Genomic DNA, 20,114 nt, shown 5'->3' with positions numbered 1-20,114 from the left:
TATTCGACAAAATCCCGCACCAAAAACAGTCATGAACGAGCAACAACAGGCTAAACGATAGCAACAACAGGCTAAATGATAGGTATGCTAACGTGACAAACACAAACAAAGAGCTGAGAATGGGCCTGACGTAACATATAGAGTGATTAAGGACAACTATTACGTGAATAACATGCTTATAAAACCATCGGTGTCACTCCAATTCATTAAATCCATCGATCGTTCGATACAATAGCAACAGGCTAAACGATAGGTATGCTAACGTGACAAACACAAACGAGGAGCTGAGAACGGGCCTGACGTAACATATAGAGTGATTTAGGACAGCTATTACATAAATAACGTTTATAAAACCATCGGTGTCACTCCAATTCATTAAATCCACCGATCGTTCGATACGATAGCAACAGGCTAAACGTTTTTCATATTATGTATTACTTGTGTACTCTCTGCATCCATTATAACCTGGTGATCCTGAAAGGGGGATCCTTCTATCTGTGGTCCCTTCTCAAGGTTTCTCATTTTCCCCTGGTAGGGGTTTTTTGAGTTTTTCCTTGCCCTTTTGGGAGCTTATGATCAGGGGATGCTTTGAGAATAATTGTCAATTTTGGCTATGTGAAGCCCTTTGAGACTGTTTGTGATTTAGGGCTATACAAATAAACTTGACTTGACTTGACTTAAACGATAGGTACTATGCTAACGTGACAAACACAAACAAAGAGCTGAGAATGGGCCTGACTTAACATATAGGGTTATTAAAGAAAACGATTACATGAATAACACGTTTATAAAATCATCGGTGTCACTCCAATTCATTAAATCCATCGATCGTTCCTTGTCAACAATGGGTGCGTGCGGCTGAGGGCGCTTGCACTTCAAAATATTCCACAGACTCATATAACGATAAATAAACTATATTTCAAATAACTATAATATAAGCAATAATATTATCAAACCATCCGTGCACTTTAAATCCATTAAATCCATCGATCAAATCCCTTGTCCTTTGTTAACATCGCTGCGCGTGCGCCCTGACGTCAGCCTCATCTTTATTCCACAGATCTAGTATATAACTATATTGTAGCGTTAACAAAGTACAAGGATAGACGTGGGTTTGGTAAACGGCTCTTTATTAAACAAAACAAACTTCCAAGCGTGTGGCGGCGTGGACTTCCAGACACGAGAGCTCCATGGCATAGGACCGGGCGTGCGTAATGGCTATGTCCGAGCCCCATGCACCGTTCGCGGACAGCCACTCGGCCGAGCGCCGGCCCCCGACTCAGTAGAGTAGGACCGGGCGTGCGTAAAAGCCATAATAGTTTTTCAAACCTTCTATGTCACTCCAAATCCTTAATTCCTTAAAACTGTTTGTCCTCCGTGTCACTTAGAAATGATCACCGCTAATGATGCCGGTAGTCCTTACATGGGTACATTTGTCCTTTATGTAAACAACCGCCGCGCCGCGCTGCGCCGTGCCACTGACGTCACTTGAAATAGTAATCCCTTGGTACATCACGGTTCTCCAAACTTTCTTTCTGTTGCTCGATTACTGTTTTCAGCTGCATATTGAAGTTTGTAACCTGCAAAATATGAGTTTCTTTTTGGTGCCATTTTTCTTAAGCCCACCCAGTTGATGAGTCACGGCCAACGGTGAAATTTAGAGCGCCCTCATCCAGTTTCGTCTGAAAATATAATTTTTTTCAGATGTAGTTTTTTTGTTTTGTTTATTTGGTTGTTTTATCAAAGTCAAAGTCTGCTTTATCGTCGATTTTTTTCATATACCAAGACACACAAAGAGATTGAAATTACGTTCCCACTATCCCTCGGTGAGATAGTACACATATGCATACAAGCAACACAAAAAAACCCAAGAAGGCACAAACAATGAATAAATAAGAGTGTTGAATAAATGATAAATAAACAAATAATAATAAATAATAATAAATATAAGAGGAACAAAAATGGAGCAAGTGTACATACAGCAGACAGTGGACTTGGATATGTTGCTTTAAAGTGTTAAATGCTTTATTTCGTGTTTTCTCTATTTTTTATGTTTTGAATATGTTCAAGATAAAGATATAAAAGCATGTGAAGTGATCAACTATACTAAAAATAACATGGGAAGTGGTTTACTATACTTGTAAGTGAGTGATGTCTTAATGATCAAGTAAACATTTGTGAAAAAAACATATATGTCGCTCCTGAGTATAAGTCGCCCCCCCCCCCACCCAAACTATGAAAAAAAATGTGACTTATAGTCCGGAAATTACGGTACAAACCCTCAATTAGCAGATCACCACTTTTCTGCCATAGCTTGTAACTTAAATACATTCTAAGGTTTCTTTGAAAGGTTTTCTATTCTAATTTCTGAGTTAGGCACTTCCTGTGTCCTTATTTAACATTTGATTTTTAAATCATGCATTATGTCATTAGAAAATTCATAGGTCATACAGTATTTCTCTGGAAAAATAATAATGTATAAATAGAAATACAGTAATCCCTCGTTTATCGCGGATAATTGGTTCCAAAACCACCCGCGATATGTGAAAATCCGTGAAGTAGTGTCACCCTCTTATTTGTAACATACATAAAAAAAAGTTGTGTGTGTGTGTGTGTGTGTGTGTGTGTGTGTGTGTGTGTGTGTGTGTGTGTGTGTGTGTGTGTGTGTGTGTGTGTGTGTGTGTGTGTGTGTGTGTGTGTGTGTGTGTGTGTGTGTGTGCGAGTGTGTGTGTGTGCGTGCCTGGCTGTGAAGACATTCAAATCAATTCCAAAGTAGACATCGATCAGAAAGATATATGTATATAAACAAGGATACATTTCTTTTAGCGGTGCTGAGGTGAGAGGAGGGGTTTAAGGGATATTGATCATAAATCATACTTTTATTTCAGGGGAGCGCTTCAGAGCCGTCTGTCAACAATTTAGCCTCTGGGGGCATATCTTGCACAGGAGAGTAGTGTTGGTGTGAACCTCTTTGTGTTTGGAAAAATGAAGTGTTTGCCTAAAGAACCCAGTACAATTCTTCAAGGGGAAATTTGCATTTACTGTACACTTTTTTAAGTCTGCCGAACAGTGAACAAATAGTATATAATTGTGTCCTCATCAAGGCTTTGTCACAGAAGTCATACTGCATGTCTGAGTTTTCCAACTTCTTTTCCAATTTTCTTTTTAGGGACATTTTTGGTTTGGTTCTTAATCTACCACTTTTTTAAGTGTAGGGGGGGAAATCCTATTGAGAATTTGTGGCCCCTTCTTAAACAAAGATATTTACCATGAAGAGAAACTCTCTGAAATGTCTGGGAAGCTGTGGTTTTTGCTGCACAAAAAGTTGATTGACAACAGATCCAGAAGGTGACAGACTGCATGGATGGAAGACATACCGTATTTGCCGGTGTATTGGTCGACCTTTTTCGATCCAAAATCGACCGAAAAAAATCGACCTCGACTTATACACCGAGTCATAAAATTTAACTTCGTATTCATCGCTTCAAATGTGATGGTAACCAAGGCCGTTTCTCATGCATCTCATTGTGCGTTGCACTTAGAAAATTTGAACCGGGCGGCGTGCGCGAGTGTGCGGCCCGCTGCAAGTCGAATGAGGCTCAGCGATCTCCTCCGCGGTGCTTATAAACAGCCGATCCGCTCGGCGGGGGCTATTTTCGGCCACTCGGCGCGTGCGCACGGCCTCCCGGATGTGCCGGGCGGCGTGCGCGAGTGCGCGGCCCGCTGGAAGTCGAATGAGGCTCAGCGATCTCCTCCGCGGTGCTTATATACAGCCGATCCGCTCGGCGGGGGCTATTTTCGGCCACTTGGCGCGTGCGCACGGCCTCCCGGATGTGCCGGGCGGGTGCGCGAGCTCGCCGGCCGCTGCAAGTCAAATGAGGCTCCGCGATCTCCTCCGCGGTGCTTATAAACAGCCGATCCGCTCGGCGGGGGCTATTTTCGGTCACTTGGCGCGTGCGCACGGCCTCCCGGATGTGCCGGGCGGGTGCGCGAGCTCGCCGGCCGCTGGAAGTCGAATGAGGCTCCGCGATCTCCTCCGCGGTGCTTATAAAGTGCCGGTCCGCTCGGCTTGGAGCTATTTCCGGCCTCCCGTTGGTGCCGGGCGGCGTGCGCGAGCTCGCCGGCTGCTGGAAGTCGAATGAGGCTCTGCGATCTCCTCCGCGGTGCTTATAAACAGCCGCATGCGCACGGCCTCCCGGAATTTGAACACATTTTGTCAATAAATTTTGCATATTGAATTTTGAAGTTTAATATAATGCAACAATTGAGCTCGACTTATACAAAGGATATATCATAAAATCGTAAATTTCCGTCGAATTTTAGGGGGTCGACTTATACACCGAGTCGACCTGTACACCGGCAAATATGGTATATTGAAAAGAAGGGTTATGTATTGGTCACTGATTTTTCTTTTAAATGTTCATTCTTAAATTTTGAGTTGTTTGCTTATTACTGTCACTTTAACAAATTCAAAAAACAACAGAGATGGGAAAATTCCCATTTTTTATTTTATTACATAAATATCTGTGCATTGTGTAATTTTTCAAAGTAAAATTAATCCTCAACATTACAACTTGCCTAATAATTGTGCACATAGTATATGTGTATACAGCAACAAGTGATGAGTCATTCTGATTCTCCTTGATTAACACATGGCTAAACATTGGAAAGCAGAGCATCTTTCTTATTCATAATTACCGTATTTTCACGTTAAAAAGGCGCACCGTAATAAAAGGGATAGTCTCAGTTGTGTGCCATGACTGTGTTTAACACGCACATAGGGTGCAACGGCTCATAAGGCGCGGGTTTTATATACACAATCCACGCCCACATTTACCCCTTTAACGTTCTCATGGCGCTCTCAACCGCGTCTGCCTTACAGCAACACACACACACACACACACACACACACGCACACACACACACACACACGCACACACACACATACATAGATGGTGCACACTGCAAATCCACGCCCACACGTCCCCCTTTAACCTTCTAATGGCAACAACAACACACACACACACAAGCATACAAGTGTGCGTATTTAAAAATGAAGCGGGAGCAAAACTGAGTTTGGTATTCACATTTTTATTACTAGTAATGGTCATCAATTAAACCAATCGAAGTCCTCATCCTCTGTTTTCTAATTGAACGCCAGCGCTAAATCTCCAACAGACATGCCAGGTTCAGTTTCTTCACTGTCAGAGTCACTTTCCGTGCCGCGTGGCTCCTCGGATATTATGCCGGCTTTTACGAAAGCTCGAAAAACAGTGCCAGCAGGCATGTTAGCCCAAGCATCGACAATCCATTCGCAAATTGTGGCGTAACTCGGCCGACGCTGCCTTCCACTCTTAGTGAAACTATGGTCTCCATCGGTCATCCATCGCTCCCACGTTGCTCGCAGCTTTACTTTGAATGGCCAGTTCACACCGATGTCCAGCGGTTGGAGTTCCTTTGTCGTGCCTCCCGGAATGACAGCAAGCTCGGCGTTCATTTGCTTCACTTGTTTTTTCACTTCGGCTGTGAGATGGACACGCATAGAGTCACAGATCAACAGCAATGGCGATGCGTGGAAACCAACACCTGGTCTCCTTACATACACCTCCCTCAGCCACTCAGTCATCATTTCCTCATCCATCCAGCCCTTTTCATTTGCCTTGCCATGACTCCTGCTGGAAACTTCTCTTTAGGCTCTTAAAAATCACCATAGGCGGCAGTTTCTTTCCATTAGCATGGCAACCAAGCACAACAGTAAAAGAAGACTTTTCGTATCCCGTTGTGCGTATCGCTATCGTCTTGGTCCCTTTCTTCTCCACAGTGTGATTCACCGAGATGTCGAAAGTGAGCGGCACCATGTTGGTGATGTGGCTGGGCTTGATGTGTTTGACGGCGATGCGTTTCCTGCAGTAGGAGCGGAAGATGGCCAGCTTTTCATTATAATTCGCTGGAAGTTGCTGCGCCAACGTAGTCCTGGTCCTAATGGCACTGTTTCATGAAACGAAAGCACCAAGACGGACCTCCTTGAAAATTTTCAATTTTCATTTCTTCTGCTAGCGTTGCTGCTTTTAGTCGAATGGTGACCGTCGAAACACTTCTCCCACTTGTTCTTTGCTCGATGATCTACTGTTCGAGTCTTTCCTCCAACTCGGGCCACCACGTCCACGGAAACTCAGCTGCGTCTTCTTGACCTGTCGGAGCTCGGTTTCCAGCTTCCTCCACTTGCGAACCATCGATTCGTTGATTTTAAATTCTCTCGCGGCTGCTCGATTTCCATGCTCCTCCGCGTAGCTGATGGCCTTCAGTTTGAACTGTGCTTGATAAGCATGTCTCTTTGCCATTTTCACTGTTGTTATAACAACGATGTTTTGCATGACGCATGTTCTTTTATATACAATCCACGCCCACACTTCCCTCTTTAACGTTCTCATGGCGTTCTCTACTACGTCCGCCTTACAACAACACACACACAGGGCGGGGCGTACTGCAAATCCACGCCGACAATTCTCCCTTTAACGTTCTCATGGCACTCTTTAATACGTCCGCCTTACAACAACAACACACATAGGGACCACTGCATGATAGGGCGCGCCACACATTTTGAAGAAAATCTAAGACTTTTATCCGCGTTTATCCGTTTTATCTATAGATTTTGGAGCGTTGCCAACTCCCAAATTTTGAATACAGATTTATAACTTGTTAGCGCCTGAAATATATGTTGGAGACCACCCATTATATTGTTTTCATTATTCTCTCCTTGTTTGTTTTATGTTGCTTGATTGTATTTAACCCTTCTCTTTTATACACTACTAGCATCCCCTACTACAGCAAATAAATTAATGGTGATTATTTTTTTTTTCCTCAGCCAAGTTAAGCAGCCAAGAATTGTACAACTTCACCTATAACAACATGGCAAATCCGCGGTTGTCTTCTTTGCCCAACCTCACCGTTGTCCTACCTCTGGCTCAGATCAAACAACTCATGACCCTAGGCACTATCACTAAACGTACTGGGTATGTAACACATGCACCCATGCACAAGCATGCATGCACACACACACATACAACTGTAATTGTGAAACAAAGATATGTTTATTCTAGTATTTACATTTGAAATTTTGAAGGTAATTAAACATAATTTAAATTGTATAAACAAATTATATATATATATATATATATACCCCTCCGTGAGTCGTTACCTTATCGTGGTGGAGGGGTTTGCGTGCCCTTATGATCCTAGGAGCCATGTTGTCGGGGGCTTCATGCCCCTGGTAGGGTCACCCATGGCAAACGGGTCCTAGGTGAGGGGCCAGACAAAGCACGGCTCACAGAAGCCCCTTATGACGATTGAAATAAATGGACTTCGTTTTCCCTCGCCCGGACGCGGGTCACCGGGGCCTCCCTCTGGAGCCAGGCCTGGAGGCGGGGCTCGAAGACGAGCGTCTGGTGGCCGGGCCTTCGCCCATGGGGCCCGGCCGGGCATAGCCCGAAAAGGAAACGTGGGTCCCCCTTCCCATGGGCTCACCACCTGTGGGAGGGGCCAAAGGGGTCGGGTGCAATGTGTGCTGGGCGGCAGCCAAAGGCAGGGACCTTGGCGGTCTGATCCCCGGCTGCAGAAGCTGGCTCTTGGGACATGGAATGTCACCTCTCTGGCTGGAAAGGAGCCCGAGCTGGTGTGCGAGGCAGAAAAATTCCGACTAGATATAGTCGGACTAGCCTCCACGCACAGTTTGGGTTCCGGTACAAGCCCTCTCGAGAGGGGCTGGACTCTCTTCCACTCTGGAGTTGCCCACGGTGAGAGGCGTCGAGCAGGTGTGGGTATACTTATTGCCCCCCGGCTGGGCGCCTGCACATTGGGGTTCACCCCGGTGAACGAGAGGGTAGCCTCCCTCCGCCTTCGGGTGGGGGGACGGGTCCTGACTGTTGTTTGTGTCTATGCACCAAACAGCAGCTCAGAGTACCCACCCTTCTTGGGGTCCCTGGAGGAAGTGCTGGAGAGCGCTCCTTCTGGGGACTCCATCGTTCTACTGGGTGACTTCAATGCTCACGTGGGCAATGACAGTGAGACCTGGAAGGGCGTGATTGGGAGGAACGGCCCCCCCGATCTGAACCCGAGCGGTGTTCTATTGTTGGACTTCTGTGCTCGACATGGATTTTCAATAATGAACACCATGTTCAAGCATAAGGGTGTCCATGTGTGCACTTGGCACCAGGACACCCTAGGCCGCAGTTCGATGATCGACTTTGTAGTCGTGTCATCGGATTTGCGGCCGCATGTTTTGGACACTCGGGTGAAGAGAGGGGCGGAGCTGTCAACTGATCACCACCTGGTGGTGGGTTGGCTCCGATGGTGGGGGAAGATGCCGGTCCGACCTGGCAGACCCAAACGCTCTGTGAGGGTCTGCTGGGAACGTCTGGCAGAATCTCCTGTCAGGAAGAGTTTCAACTCCCACCTCCGGCAGAGCTTTTCCCACGTCCCGGGGGAGGCGGGGGACATTGAGTCTGAGTGGACCATGTTCCGCGCCTCCATTGTTGAGGCGGCGGACCGGAGCTGTGGCCGTAAGGTCGTTGGTGCCTGTCGTGGCGGCAATCCCCGAACCCGCTGGTGGACACCGGCGGTAAGGGATGCCGTCAAGCTGAAGAAGGAGTCCTATCGGGCCGTTTTGGCCTGCGGGACTCCGGAGGCAGCTGACAGGTACCGGATGGCCAAGCGGAACGCGGCTTCGGCGGTTGCTGAGGCAAAAACCCGGGCGTGGGAGGAGTTCGGTGAGGCCATGGAGAATGACTTTCGGACGGCTTCGAGGAAATTCTGGTCCGCCATCCGGCGTCTCAGGAGGGGGAAGCAGTGCAACGTCAACACTGTTTACAGTGGGGATGGCGTGGTGCTGACCTCGACTCGGGACGTCGTGAGTCGGTGGGGAGAATACTTCGAAGACCTCCTCAATTCCACCTACACGCCTTCCATTGAGGAAGCAGGGCCTGGAGACTCTGAGGCGGATTCTCCAATCTCTGGGGTCGAAGTCACTGAGGTAGTTAAAAAACTCCTCGGTGGCAAGGCCCCGGGGGTGGATGAGATCCGCCCAGAGTTCCTAAAGGCTCTGGATGTTGTGGGGCTGTCATGGCTGACACGCCTCTACAACGTTGCGTGGACATCGGGGACAGTGCCTCTGGATTGGCAGACTGGGGTGGTGGTTCCCCTCTTTAAGAAGGGGGACCGGAGGGTGTGTTCCAATTACAGGGGAATCACACTCCTCAGCCTCCCTGGTAAGGTCTAGTCAGGGGTGCTGGAGAGGAGGGTCCGTCGGGAGGTCGAACCTCGGATTCAGGAGGAGCAGTGTGGCTTTCGTCCTGGCCGTGGAACAGTGGACCAGCTCTACACCCTCGGCAGGATCCTCGAGGGTGCATGGGAGTTCGCCCAACCAGTCCACATGTGTTTTGTGGACTTGGAGAAGGCGTTCGACCGTGTCCCTCGGGAGGTTCTGTGGAGGGTGCTTCGGGAGTACGGGGTGCCGAGCCAACTGATAAGGGCGGTTCGGTCCCTGTATCACCGATGCCAGAGTCTGGTCCGCATTTCCGGCAGTAAGTCGGATTCGTTCCTAGTGAGGGTTGGACTCCGCCAAGGCTGCCCTTTGTCACCGATTCTGTTCATAATTTTTATGGACAGAATTTCTAGGCGCAGCCGAGGCGTTGAGGGGGTCCGGTTTGGGGACCTCAGCATCGCGTCCCTGCTTTTTGCAGATGACGTGGTGCTGTTGGCTTCTTCAGGCCGTGATCTCCAGCTCTCGCTGGAACGGTTCGCAGCCGAGTGTGAAGCGGTCGGGATGAGGGTCAGCACCTCCAAATCCGAGTCCATGGTCCTCGATCGGAAAAGGGTGGAATGCCCTCTCCGGATCGGGGATGAGATCCTGCCCCAAGTGGAGGAGTTCAAGTATCTTGGAGTCTTGTTCACGAGTGAGGGGAGGATGGAGCGTGAGATCGACAGGCGGATCGGTGCAGCGTCGGCAGTAATGCGGACCCTGTACCGGTCCGTTGTGGTGAAGAGAGAGCTGAGCCAAAAGGCAAAGCTCTCAATTTACCGGTCGATTTACGCTCCTACCCTCACCTATGGTCACGAGCTATGGGTCGTGACCGAAAGAACGAGATCTCGGATACAAGCGGCCGAAATGAGTTTTCTCCGCAGGATGTCCGGGCTCTCCCTTAGAGATAGGGTGAGAAGCTCGGTCATCCGGGAGAGACTCGGAGTAGAGTCGCTACTCCTCCACGTTGAGAGAAGCCAGATGAGGTGGCTCGGGCATCTTATCAGGATGCCTCCTGGACACCTCCCTGGGGAGGTGTTCCGGCCATGTCCCACCGGTAGGAGACCCCGGGGACGACCCAGGACGCGCTGGAGAGACTATGTCTCTCAGCTGGCCTGGGAACGCCTTGGGATCCCCCGGGATGAGCTGGATGAAGTGGCTGGGGAGAGGGAAGTCTGGGAGTCCCTCCTAAAGCTGCTGCCCCTGCGACCCGACCCCGGATAAGCGGAAGAAGATGGATGGATGGATGGATATATATATATATATATATATATACTGTATACGTATATATATACACTACCGTTCAAAAGTTTGGGGTCACGCAAACAATTTTGTGTTTTCCATGAAAAGTCACACTTATTCACCACCAAACGTTGTGAAATGAATAGAAAATAGAGTCAAGACATTGACAAGGTTAGAAATAACGATTTGGATTTGAAATAAGATTTTTTTTACATCAAACTTTGCTTTCGTCAAAGAATCCTCCATTTGCAGCAATTACGGCATTGCAGATCTTTGGCATTCTAGCTGTTAATTTGTTGAGGTAATCTGGAGAAATTGCACCCCACGCTTCCAGAAGCAGCTCCCACAAGTTGGATTGGTTGGATGGGCACTTCTTGCGTACCATACGGTCAAGCTGCTCCCACAACAGCTCAATGGGGGTCCGAAAAATACGGTACTACATTTCACTGAAAGCCCAAGACGCGCTCTGTTAGAGATTTGCTCACTCCAACTTATTTTGCAAGAACCAAACAGAAGACAAGCAAGTTCTTTTAGACACCTGCAGGTGGAGAGTCCATTCGTCGCTGTCTGAACAGCGATTATCGAATGAAGTCTGAAAGGTCTCCTTCCTGCAAGGGCATATTTATTAGGAGGAACAGAGTGGGGGTGGGAGTGGACAGGTTTGGTGAACCCCCGGCCTCTGGTAAGATCAGAGCAGGGGGTGTTTTACGATGTTGTGGGAAACAGAACAACTTTGATTGCTTCCTCTGCAGCTAGTCAATCAGTTCAAAATATCTTAGCACTTTGTTCTACTACTTTTGTTAAGACAGGACAGGTGAGTTTAATTATTACAGGTTACATTCTAACATAATCATAGGATCAAGATAACCTGGAAAACCCTAACACGCTCCACGCAGGCAGGGAAGAAAGTCTCTGCAAATTAATTCATTGTATAATACATAAGTCCTGAATTGATAGCATCTAGTTTATAGCATTTGGCATCCATGTTATGTATAATATCACAAGTATGAAAGAACTTGAAAGAAATGAAACAGATATTTCCATCTGCTCACCAGGTCACCTCTTACTCTGGCACCCAAGTCATCCAAACCTTGACTGAGTGTATGTAACAAAAAGAAAGAGATTCAACAACTGCAGTTACACCTGTATGAGCACATCATTTTGGCAGGAAAGCAGAAATACACACCAGCTGCTTAACCTACATTCTGCACCAAATGTACACTCATGCTCCCATCCTTTGTACAATGTTATGCTCCCACCCAACACGATCTCAGCTTTTATTATCTGTCTATATGCTAAGAGGTCAAGGAGTTAGCAAAATGTCGGCAAGCCTCTGTTCTTTAAAATCCATTAATGTGTCGTGTTTACAAAATTTTACAGTATTAGACCTAGCTGAACACAGCTGTTGGTGAAAACTCACAGGTCACAAAATACATTGTCAAAGTGTTCACTGTTGCACCATAAGCTGGAAGTTGATCTTTGCGTTAGTTAGTTGCAATGGCCATTGATGTATTTATGAGCAAATCACCTTGTATACAATTTCCATGAGGACAACTTTAACATGCCAAAATATCTGCTTGTCAAATTGGGGATTTTGCAAGCAGACAAACAATTGGACACTCATTCCATCTGCACACAGGAATGATGTTAAAACAAATGAAAATCCAATAGAAAGATTGCCACACACAAAACACATTCCTGCTCAAATCCAGCTGCATACATTTTAACACAAATGCAGGTGTGTGACAACAGAGAGGATGAATGAGACCTTTTAACCTGATGTAGCTGTGCTCTGTGATTACTCTAATACATATACTGTATGTATAACAGTTAAACAAGTACTAGAGCAATTGCATTACAGAGCCCCAGAGACCTTGACTGCAAAGGGGCTTTAAGGCTGGTGCAGCACATGGCAAAAAGACAAAAACCTTTTTGCAACTCACCTCACTTCACTTGTTTTCAATGGCTTAGGCTGTGCTGCTATTAAAAGAGACAGTTTAAAAGATGAATGTGTGAACTGTTAGTCTTTTGGAGTGGTGTCATCAACCTCGACTACACCCTTTTTTAACCTACTAGCCTTCTTCCCTCTCTCCCTCTATCTCTCACTAATGCACACAGTCATAGTCACGATTCCTTTTCGGTCTTAATGACCCATGTTCCGACCCAGCACATCATGCAAAAATCTAAACAATACAATAAAAATGTGACCTATACCGAACTACATTTGTGTTATTTATTGGTGTACTCAATGCGAGCAATGAAACCTTTGGAGAACATGAGCAAGCAAAACCAACAAACTATATTGCCCCGTGATTGACTGGCAACCAGCCACGCTACCCTGTTCACGCTTCTCACTGATCACAATTGTGCTGGCTTGATCAAAAATCCAGAGTCCACCCTGTCTGAGACCAAGACAAGACCAAGTAAAAATGCCTTTAATTCTGAGACCAGACCGAGACTTTTAAAAAGTGGTCTCAAGACCAGTCTCGAGACCAAGACCGATCTTGAGAACTACACTCGTTTAGAGAACGTGTTGTCATGTAACATGGAGATAGAGATGGTCCAAATGGTAGAATATGGATTGTTCACAGGGATAAATTGACAGAGCTGATATTTCCAAATTTGTCCAAAAGATGGCGCCAGACCAAAACATGAGACCAAAAGAGAGGCCAGGATAAGCTAGACCAGTTAAAATAGAAAAGAGGAACACGGTGTCAGAGTGTAAGTCACGCATGGAGGCACAAATGAAATTTTTATTATGTGTTTTTTATTTTTGATTTTTTGCTTGGCTAAAAATGTACTCTGTAACCGCTTTAAGCAATATTATTTGTCAATTCGATCAATTCATGTAACAGAAAGTAGGTCAAAGGTGAAAACAAGTCATGTAACAGAAAGTAGGTCAAAGGTGAAAACAAGTCATGTAACAGAAAGTAGGTCAAAGGTGAAAACAAGTCATGTAACAGAAAGTAGGTCAAAGGTGAAAACAAGTCATGTAACAGAAAGTAGGTCAAAGGTGAAAACAAGTCATGTAACAGAAAGTAGGTCAAAGGTGAAAAGGGGAAGTGAAAGGTTTTGCCACTAGCTGTGCATTTGGTGGAAAGTACTGCGTGGTCAGGGCGGAAACAGCTGCTAAAGGCCAGTCCCTCTATAGGCGTGAGAAAGCTGGACAGTCCCTTCTATACGCGTGAGAAAGCTGGACAGTCCCTTCTATACGCGTGAGAAAACTGGGCAGTCTTACCCTATAGGGAAAGTACAGGAGAAAAGAAAGGGGAGGGGGGGAGACGGAGAGGTCTATAAAAGGTCCTGCTGGAGAAGCTTCAAGGCTTTCCCCCCAAAAGAGCTCTGATACGTGAAGAGGCCCGGAGGAGTTTCAAGATTTTTTCCAAAGTCCCAAAGATTTTTGTGTGAGACGCAGGATCACTGGACTGAAATTAACTTGGATTTACTCCTAAAAATTGGACTGGACAACTTTAAACGAGAAATTGGTGAGGATGACCGTTTTTATGTATTTTAGCGAGAGGGGGGAATAGTCATCGGGCCGCCGGCTTCCTCGTGGCCAGCCTGTTTCTCTAATTTGGATTTTAGAAGCAAGATCGAACTGATCACTCGACTTTGCTTCCACCAAAAATAGCACGCAACTGGTATTTACCTCTTCCCTTTTTTATGAACTGTGTTTTGCAATCGAATTGTTCTGGGATTGAATGATTTTATTAACACGGGTATCAGTGAGTGAAATTGTTCAGTTTCTGGAGTAATTGAGATTTGTAAATCTATTTCATGTTTCTTTAATAAATGTGTTTTGTATATTACTTACTTCGTTGTGCGCGGATTTGTACTAAATATGCAACCGAAGGCTCAGGCCCGCTTCCCCTTTTTGACGGGCCGCGTAAAAAGGAACTCCGAACAAGTTAGAGACTTAAATAACTTCCGTAGTTATTTGAGCCACGAGTGAATTTCGATCTGTTCGAAAGTTGTTTCGTCTGAATAAAATTAAAGGAAGTGTTTAAATCAGATTATTGGTTTTGTGTAGAACGGAAAGTTGTTTGACTATTTGAAAGGCTCAGGCCCGCTTCCCCTTTTCGTCGGGCGCGGCTCAGTTCCCCTTTTTTGACGGGCCGTGTAAAAAGTAACTCTGAGCCAGCTAGAGAATTAAATAACTTTCGTAAATATTTAAAGGAGGAGTGGATTTCGTTAGAAGTGAATTGTTGGAAATTTACTTCTTCTAAATAAATTAACGACGACGGCTGAGATGGATCAGTGGAGTTGGAGGAGAATAAAAATATTTCAATTGTCCGTCGGGCGCGGCTCAGTTCCCCTTTTTTGACGGGCCGTGTAAAAAGTAACTCTGAGCAAGTTAGAGAATTAAATAACTTTCGTAAATATTTAACGGAAGAGTTGAGTTTGTTGAAAGTGAATTCGGTTGAGAATTTACTTCCTTTAAATAACATAACGACGATGATTAAAATAAATCAGTGAAGTTGGTGGAGGATAAAAGTATTTCGATTGTCCGTCGGACGCGGCCCAGTTCCCCTTTTGTCGGGCCGCGTCAAAAGTTAAATAGGACACGATCAAAAAATAGACTTGCCTTCCAAATTAATTATTGGGCAAATCTAAAGACAGCACGACAATTTTATTCGGTAAGAAAGTCGCTATTCTCTTCGAAGCAATTAAGTGGGGTGAAGAACTCCGACGGTCAAGTGCTAGATCTACGTATACGAAGTTAGAATTAATAATATAAAGGGCATTAATTTTCTTCTTAAATGCTATTATTGTCACACTTTTATTAATTCGATTCTCTTTCGAATAAAAAAGTTGGTCGGCTCGCTGCATGAGCGACCAAGTGGAACGGACCCGTATGAACATTTACTTCGGCAAAACTAGTGCTTGGGTGCGCTATACAAACGAATCCCTGAGGTCTTAACAAAGACATCTAAAAAATATCCGTAACGAATAAGAACTTCAAACATTAGCGGGGAGCCATCAATACGATGCGGTCACTTCGAAGTCCTGCCTCGAATTGAGTTACTCGGCACGCGCTTCGGGTGACTTGAGAGGGATTGGCGTCGTACAGAAATTAGATTGATTCCGGAGGAGTTAATTTAACTCGGGTGGTTAGATTACGGACGAATCTCCGAACCCGGCTAAAATAAACCCGTTACTGGGAAGCCTGGGGCACCTTAATCCGAGAGGTGCGTTTGACATTTTGGCGCCCAACGTGGGGCTGTGAGTAAAAGTTTAGAAAAAAAAAAAATACAAATGAGACAATAGAAGAACATTTGTTTTTTTGTTTTGCTCACAGCTCCAAAACGAACCTGTGTGGAGTTTTTCAGTTTTTTCTTCCCAGAAACTGTCCTAATTCCGCTCACTGATACAAATAAATGTCAGAACGGCCTTGAGTGACATAAGTACAGTCTCTTTAAGGAATAGAGTTTCCTAGAAAAGAACCTTATTAGCACGGGAGGATTAGAACTGTATTGTGTCATAGTAAACGGTGACCGTTGCCCCTCAGCACATTACTTTAAGCATGAGTAAGGAGGAGATCCTTCACAGCTTGTACTTGTATGGGGTGCTGAAAGTAATGTTTGTAGTGTACGCAGAGTATGCGGCAGAACTTGCAAGAGAAAGAGGGGCCGGTACATGGGCACGGATATTGGGTATAAATACAGAAGATGAACCAGTCGATGAGGAGCCTGCAAATGTTTTAGATTTCATGCCAAAGCCAAGGCCAAAGAGAAGGCAACCAATTAGGAGACCGTCTGAAGAGAGGCCTTTTTATTTTGAAAGATAAAAAGAGAAGACTTGTCTCCCCTCTTCCTTTTCCTTTTTCTTTCTCAATTTAACTTTATAATAAACCTTCATTTCTCCCTTACAAAATTTTTTTTTTTTTTCCTGGACACCTGTGTGGACCACAATTTTTTTTTGTTCCCGGACACTTGTGTCGATTACAAAATTTTTTTGTTTTTGGACACCTGTGTGGATTACAACATTTTTGTTCCCGGACACTTGTGTCGATTACAAATTTTTTTGTTTTTGGACACCTGTGTGGATTACAACATTTTTGTTCCCGGACACTTGTGTCGATTACAAATTTTTTGTTTTTGGACACCTGTGTGGATTACAACATTTTTGTACCCGGACACTTGTGTCGATTACAAATTTTTTTTGTTTTTGGACACCTGTGTGGATTACAAGGATTTTTGTTCCCGGACGCATCAGAGGATTACAGATTTTTGTCCGCTGAACTCACAAAAGGATTTTTCTTTTTTCCGCCCTTTTCTCTTTTTTTTTTTTTTTTTTTTTTTTTTTTTTTTTTTTTTTTTTTTTTTTTTCCTGCTGTTGAAGACTACAGTAAAGGCTGACCAGGAGTAGTAACTATACTTACTCTCCAGGCAGAAGAAAAACAGCCAAGATAATTCTTCTAAGGCTTGTATGGTACATGATTCTTAACTGTTGGAGACCTTCTGTGACTTACAGGTTCCCAAGAATTGAAAGGCTGAGTGGCTTCGGGCTGATGATTAGTCGTCATTACCTGTTCGCTACAATAACGTTTGAATTAGAATTTGCAATTGAATGTACCCTTGTTAGAATTTCCTGTCAGTAGAAAACCTGGTGGGGAAAAGGGAAAAAGAAAAAGAAGTGCATCCCACCGTTGAGAGCATCAATAAGCGAGGCAAAAGTTCTCATATTGGTGTTCTGAGTAGAGGCGACGCAAAGGGCGCCGCTGAGTAACTAAGAGCTGAATCGACCCTGTTCCGAATGCGCACGGAAAGGCTTCGAAAGGAGACAGCTCGACCCTACAACTAGAGAAACTGCTACTCATTGAAAGGATGGCTAGCGGTGGAAGGAGATTGGATCCCGAACCTGGAAATCCTATGAAAGGAACCGGAAAGGAGGGGTCTAATCCAGACTCTCCAAGACGACATGAAGAACCAGCATGTGTAATATTGTATGGAGGAGGCTTAGAGAAGTGGCCTCAGAAATGGACTGAGTACATAGTGGGATCAAACCCGTCGATAGAGGCAGGATGCCTCTCAACGCGGATGAAGAGAAGCCCTATGAATGGACTCTTTACACCGATGGGTCAAAAAAGGAAGGAGAGCAGAATGCCCACTGGGGTTTTGTTCTGAAGCAAAATGGAGTGGAGCGTTGCCGCCGCAAAGGAAAGACACCCGGCAGCGCGCAAACAGGAGAGGCCACGGCAGTGTTGGAAGGACTGTTAGAAAAAAAAAAAAATCACGCTGGACGCGTAAGACTTATAACTGATAGTCATTATTGTGAGCAAGCTCTCAAATTCGATCTAGCCATTTGGGAAGAGAATGGCTTCGAGGGCGCGAAAGGAAAACTAGTGGCCCACTATGAAGTGTGGAAAAAGATAGCCGAGTTACGGCTAAATTTGAGTCTGGATGTGGTTCACCAGAAATCTCATGTGAAAGAAGGAGCTTATTGGGGAGGTAATAACGAAGTTGATTGATACGTCCAGAAAAGAAGAATAAAAGTTGTAGGAGCAGAAAAATGGGACAAGACCCCTCGCGGAAAAGTGGTCCCAGATGAGAGCGTGAGGCAAGTCGTGTCGGCAGTGCATGAAGCACTAGGCCACGCGGGTCCACTGCCTACGCGAAAAAAAGTTAGAGATGCTGGAACTCTGGGTCCCTGACCGGACGATTCGTGCGGTCCTGCGGGATTGTAATCCGTGCAACAAAAACAACGCAGGGCGAAGAGGACGACGCACGGATGGATTGAAGATTAGGAGTACTGTGCCGTGGGGCTCGGTTTGTATGGACGTAGCTGGCCCCATGGGAATAAGTGGCGCAAAGGGTGGGAAATACCTTGTTGTGCTGGTTGACTCGATGTCAGGACACGTCGGGCTGAAAGCAGTGAGAAAAGCCAATGCAAACAGTGTGATCAAGACACTAGAAGATGGGTGCATGTGGCTAGGAATCCCAAAAGAGTGGAGTACTAAATTGCTTGATTTGGTTGCAGACCTAAACGGGAGGAGCAGAAGCAGCCGGCCCTCCCCGTCCGAATAACTGAACCAACGACTCTTTGTGTCACAAGAAGTGGGCAGAACCCAAGACGGCTGTCCCAGAATAAAGAGAAGTGTCGGATCAGCGTTGGACAGAAGTTGTGGATCAAGTCGAGGGACCTGAACAGCAACACGGCAGTGAAGGCCAAGTACGACTGCTCGGACATAGTTAGTGAAGTTTTGGATAGAAACACAGTACGACTAAAGAAGAAAGGTATCCAAGGAGTTGAACAGCTGAAGCCGTTATCGGCTGACCCGAGTCAAGCCAAGAAGTAATTTAAATAACATATGGCAACGGACCACGGAACAATCCCAGCCTTCGTGCGCATGGCCGCACACAAAGGTGCGGTCATCGTAAGAAGAACACCAAATGGGATCCAGACCGGAAGGGCCCTAAATCTGGTGAGATTGGCCAAGCGGGGTTGCACACCCGGTGGACCAGAACATTTTCACTGGACATGGGTCAACGAAGCTTGTGTCATTTGTTTGACACCCAACCTGTTGCCTACTATGTGGTCGGGAGTAGGCTTCATGATGCCACCTGTACTGACCACCGAAGTAAGAGAGCTGGAATTTGCCCAGAGAAATGAGGACAAGCTTCCAGTCAAAGTATTAGATGCCATGGTATGCCACCAGTGTCGAATTACCATCTTGGCACGAATGGTGTTCTTTTCACAGTGGGAGATCGGACCAACTACGGATGTACGGGCTCGACAAATTAGCTCGTGCACGTGTGTTTGGGACGGCGATGAGCTGAAATATTGCCTCATGTGTTTAGATCGCATGGCAAGAGGAAAATTATTGAAAGTTGGAGAAGCAGAGGGATGGCAAATTACCAGGGCAATGACCCCCCTGGCGACCCTCTATCCAGTGTTGGGAGGAGCATCTTGGCCGGCATATGATAATAATCAGGCCATGAAGAACCTTTATCTGGCCTTGGGCCATTGTTGGCCTTGGCCAAGGCCAGTCGGCCGGCCTGCCCCCGACAGTTATACAGAAGAGGCCGACGAAATGGCCTTGTTTGCTCGTGAGTCGGTTCTTTCCGCAGGAGGAACCGCAGTCCTTGGGGACCTGCTTGAGGGACCCTGGAGGCCCATGACTTGGGCTCGGGCTGTAGCCCAGTTGTTGGCGTGCAAGGACGCACCATTGGTCAAAGTGGAGGCAGCCCCTGCGGAAACAAGCCCGACTGTGAGCAACATGTACTGCTATCGAAGTATTTTGGACATGTGTAACAAGGACTTCCAGTATGTGACAAAAAAAGGAATATACTGTTTTGCCCCTGGGAATAAAGTTGGATCAGTCCTTATAGTGAATGAGGGTGAAGCAGCACTGGTAAGGATTACAGTGAAAATGGCCATCATTCCTTACGAAGGAATATATTCACTGGGAATCAAATTGGAGGCCAAAAGGCTTAGCCAAGTTGTAGCCATAAGAAACGCCGGGTCCCAGATGCGGAATGTTCTTAGTGAACAAATACAAACAAGAAAGGAGCACGGCACGGTAGCGGCGATAGAACCTCAAGAAAAGGCCAAGGAGACAGATGACCTTGACCGG

At 45.9% G+C, this 20,114-nt stretch overlaps 1 protein-coding gene and 1 long non-coding RNA gene across 38 annotated transcripts in view; one reads left to right on the top strand and one right to left on the bottom strand.

The window, feature by feature from the left end:
• The window catches only part of bcas3 (BCAS3 microtubule associated cell migration factor), a 287,913-nt gene that overhangs the window by 188,163 nt on the left and 79,636 nt on the right, over positions 1-20,114 (top strand). For all 37 annotated transcript variants that reach the window (XR_007482725.2, XR_011087061.1, XM_049725724.2 and 34 more), the window contains one exon: positions 6,866-7,013. Coding sequence is in view for 35 of the 37 variants with exons in the window: in XM_049725724.2 (XP_049581681.1) it covers positions 6,866-7,013 (148 nt within the window). In the remaining 2 variants the exon portion in view is untranslated. The remainder of the gene's footprint in view (positions 1-6,865; positions 7,014-20,114) is intronic.
• On the bottom strand, positions 13,930-20,075 carry LOC137840421 (uncharacterized). Its single transcript, XR_011087062.1, has 2 exons — positions 16,714-20,075; positions 13,930-16,575 (listed from the first exon to the last, which is right to left on the bottom strand). It is a non-coding gene; the product is annotated as an uncharacterized lncRNA (long non-coding RNA).

This window comes from Syngnathus scovelli, chromosome 7, assembly GCF_024217435.2.
Source record: "Syngnathus scovelli strain Florida chromosome 7, RoL_Ssco_1.2, whole genome shotgun sequence".
Lineage (NCBI taxonomy): Eukaryota > Metazoa > Chordata > Actinopteri > Syngnathiformes > Syngnathidae > Syngnathus > Syngnathus scovelli.
This window is presented reverse-complemented; position numbering and strand designations above follow the sequence as displayed.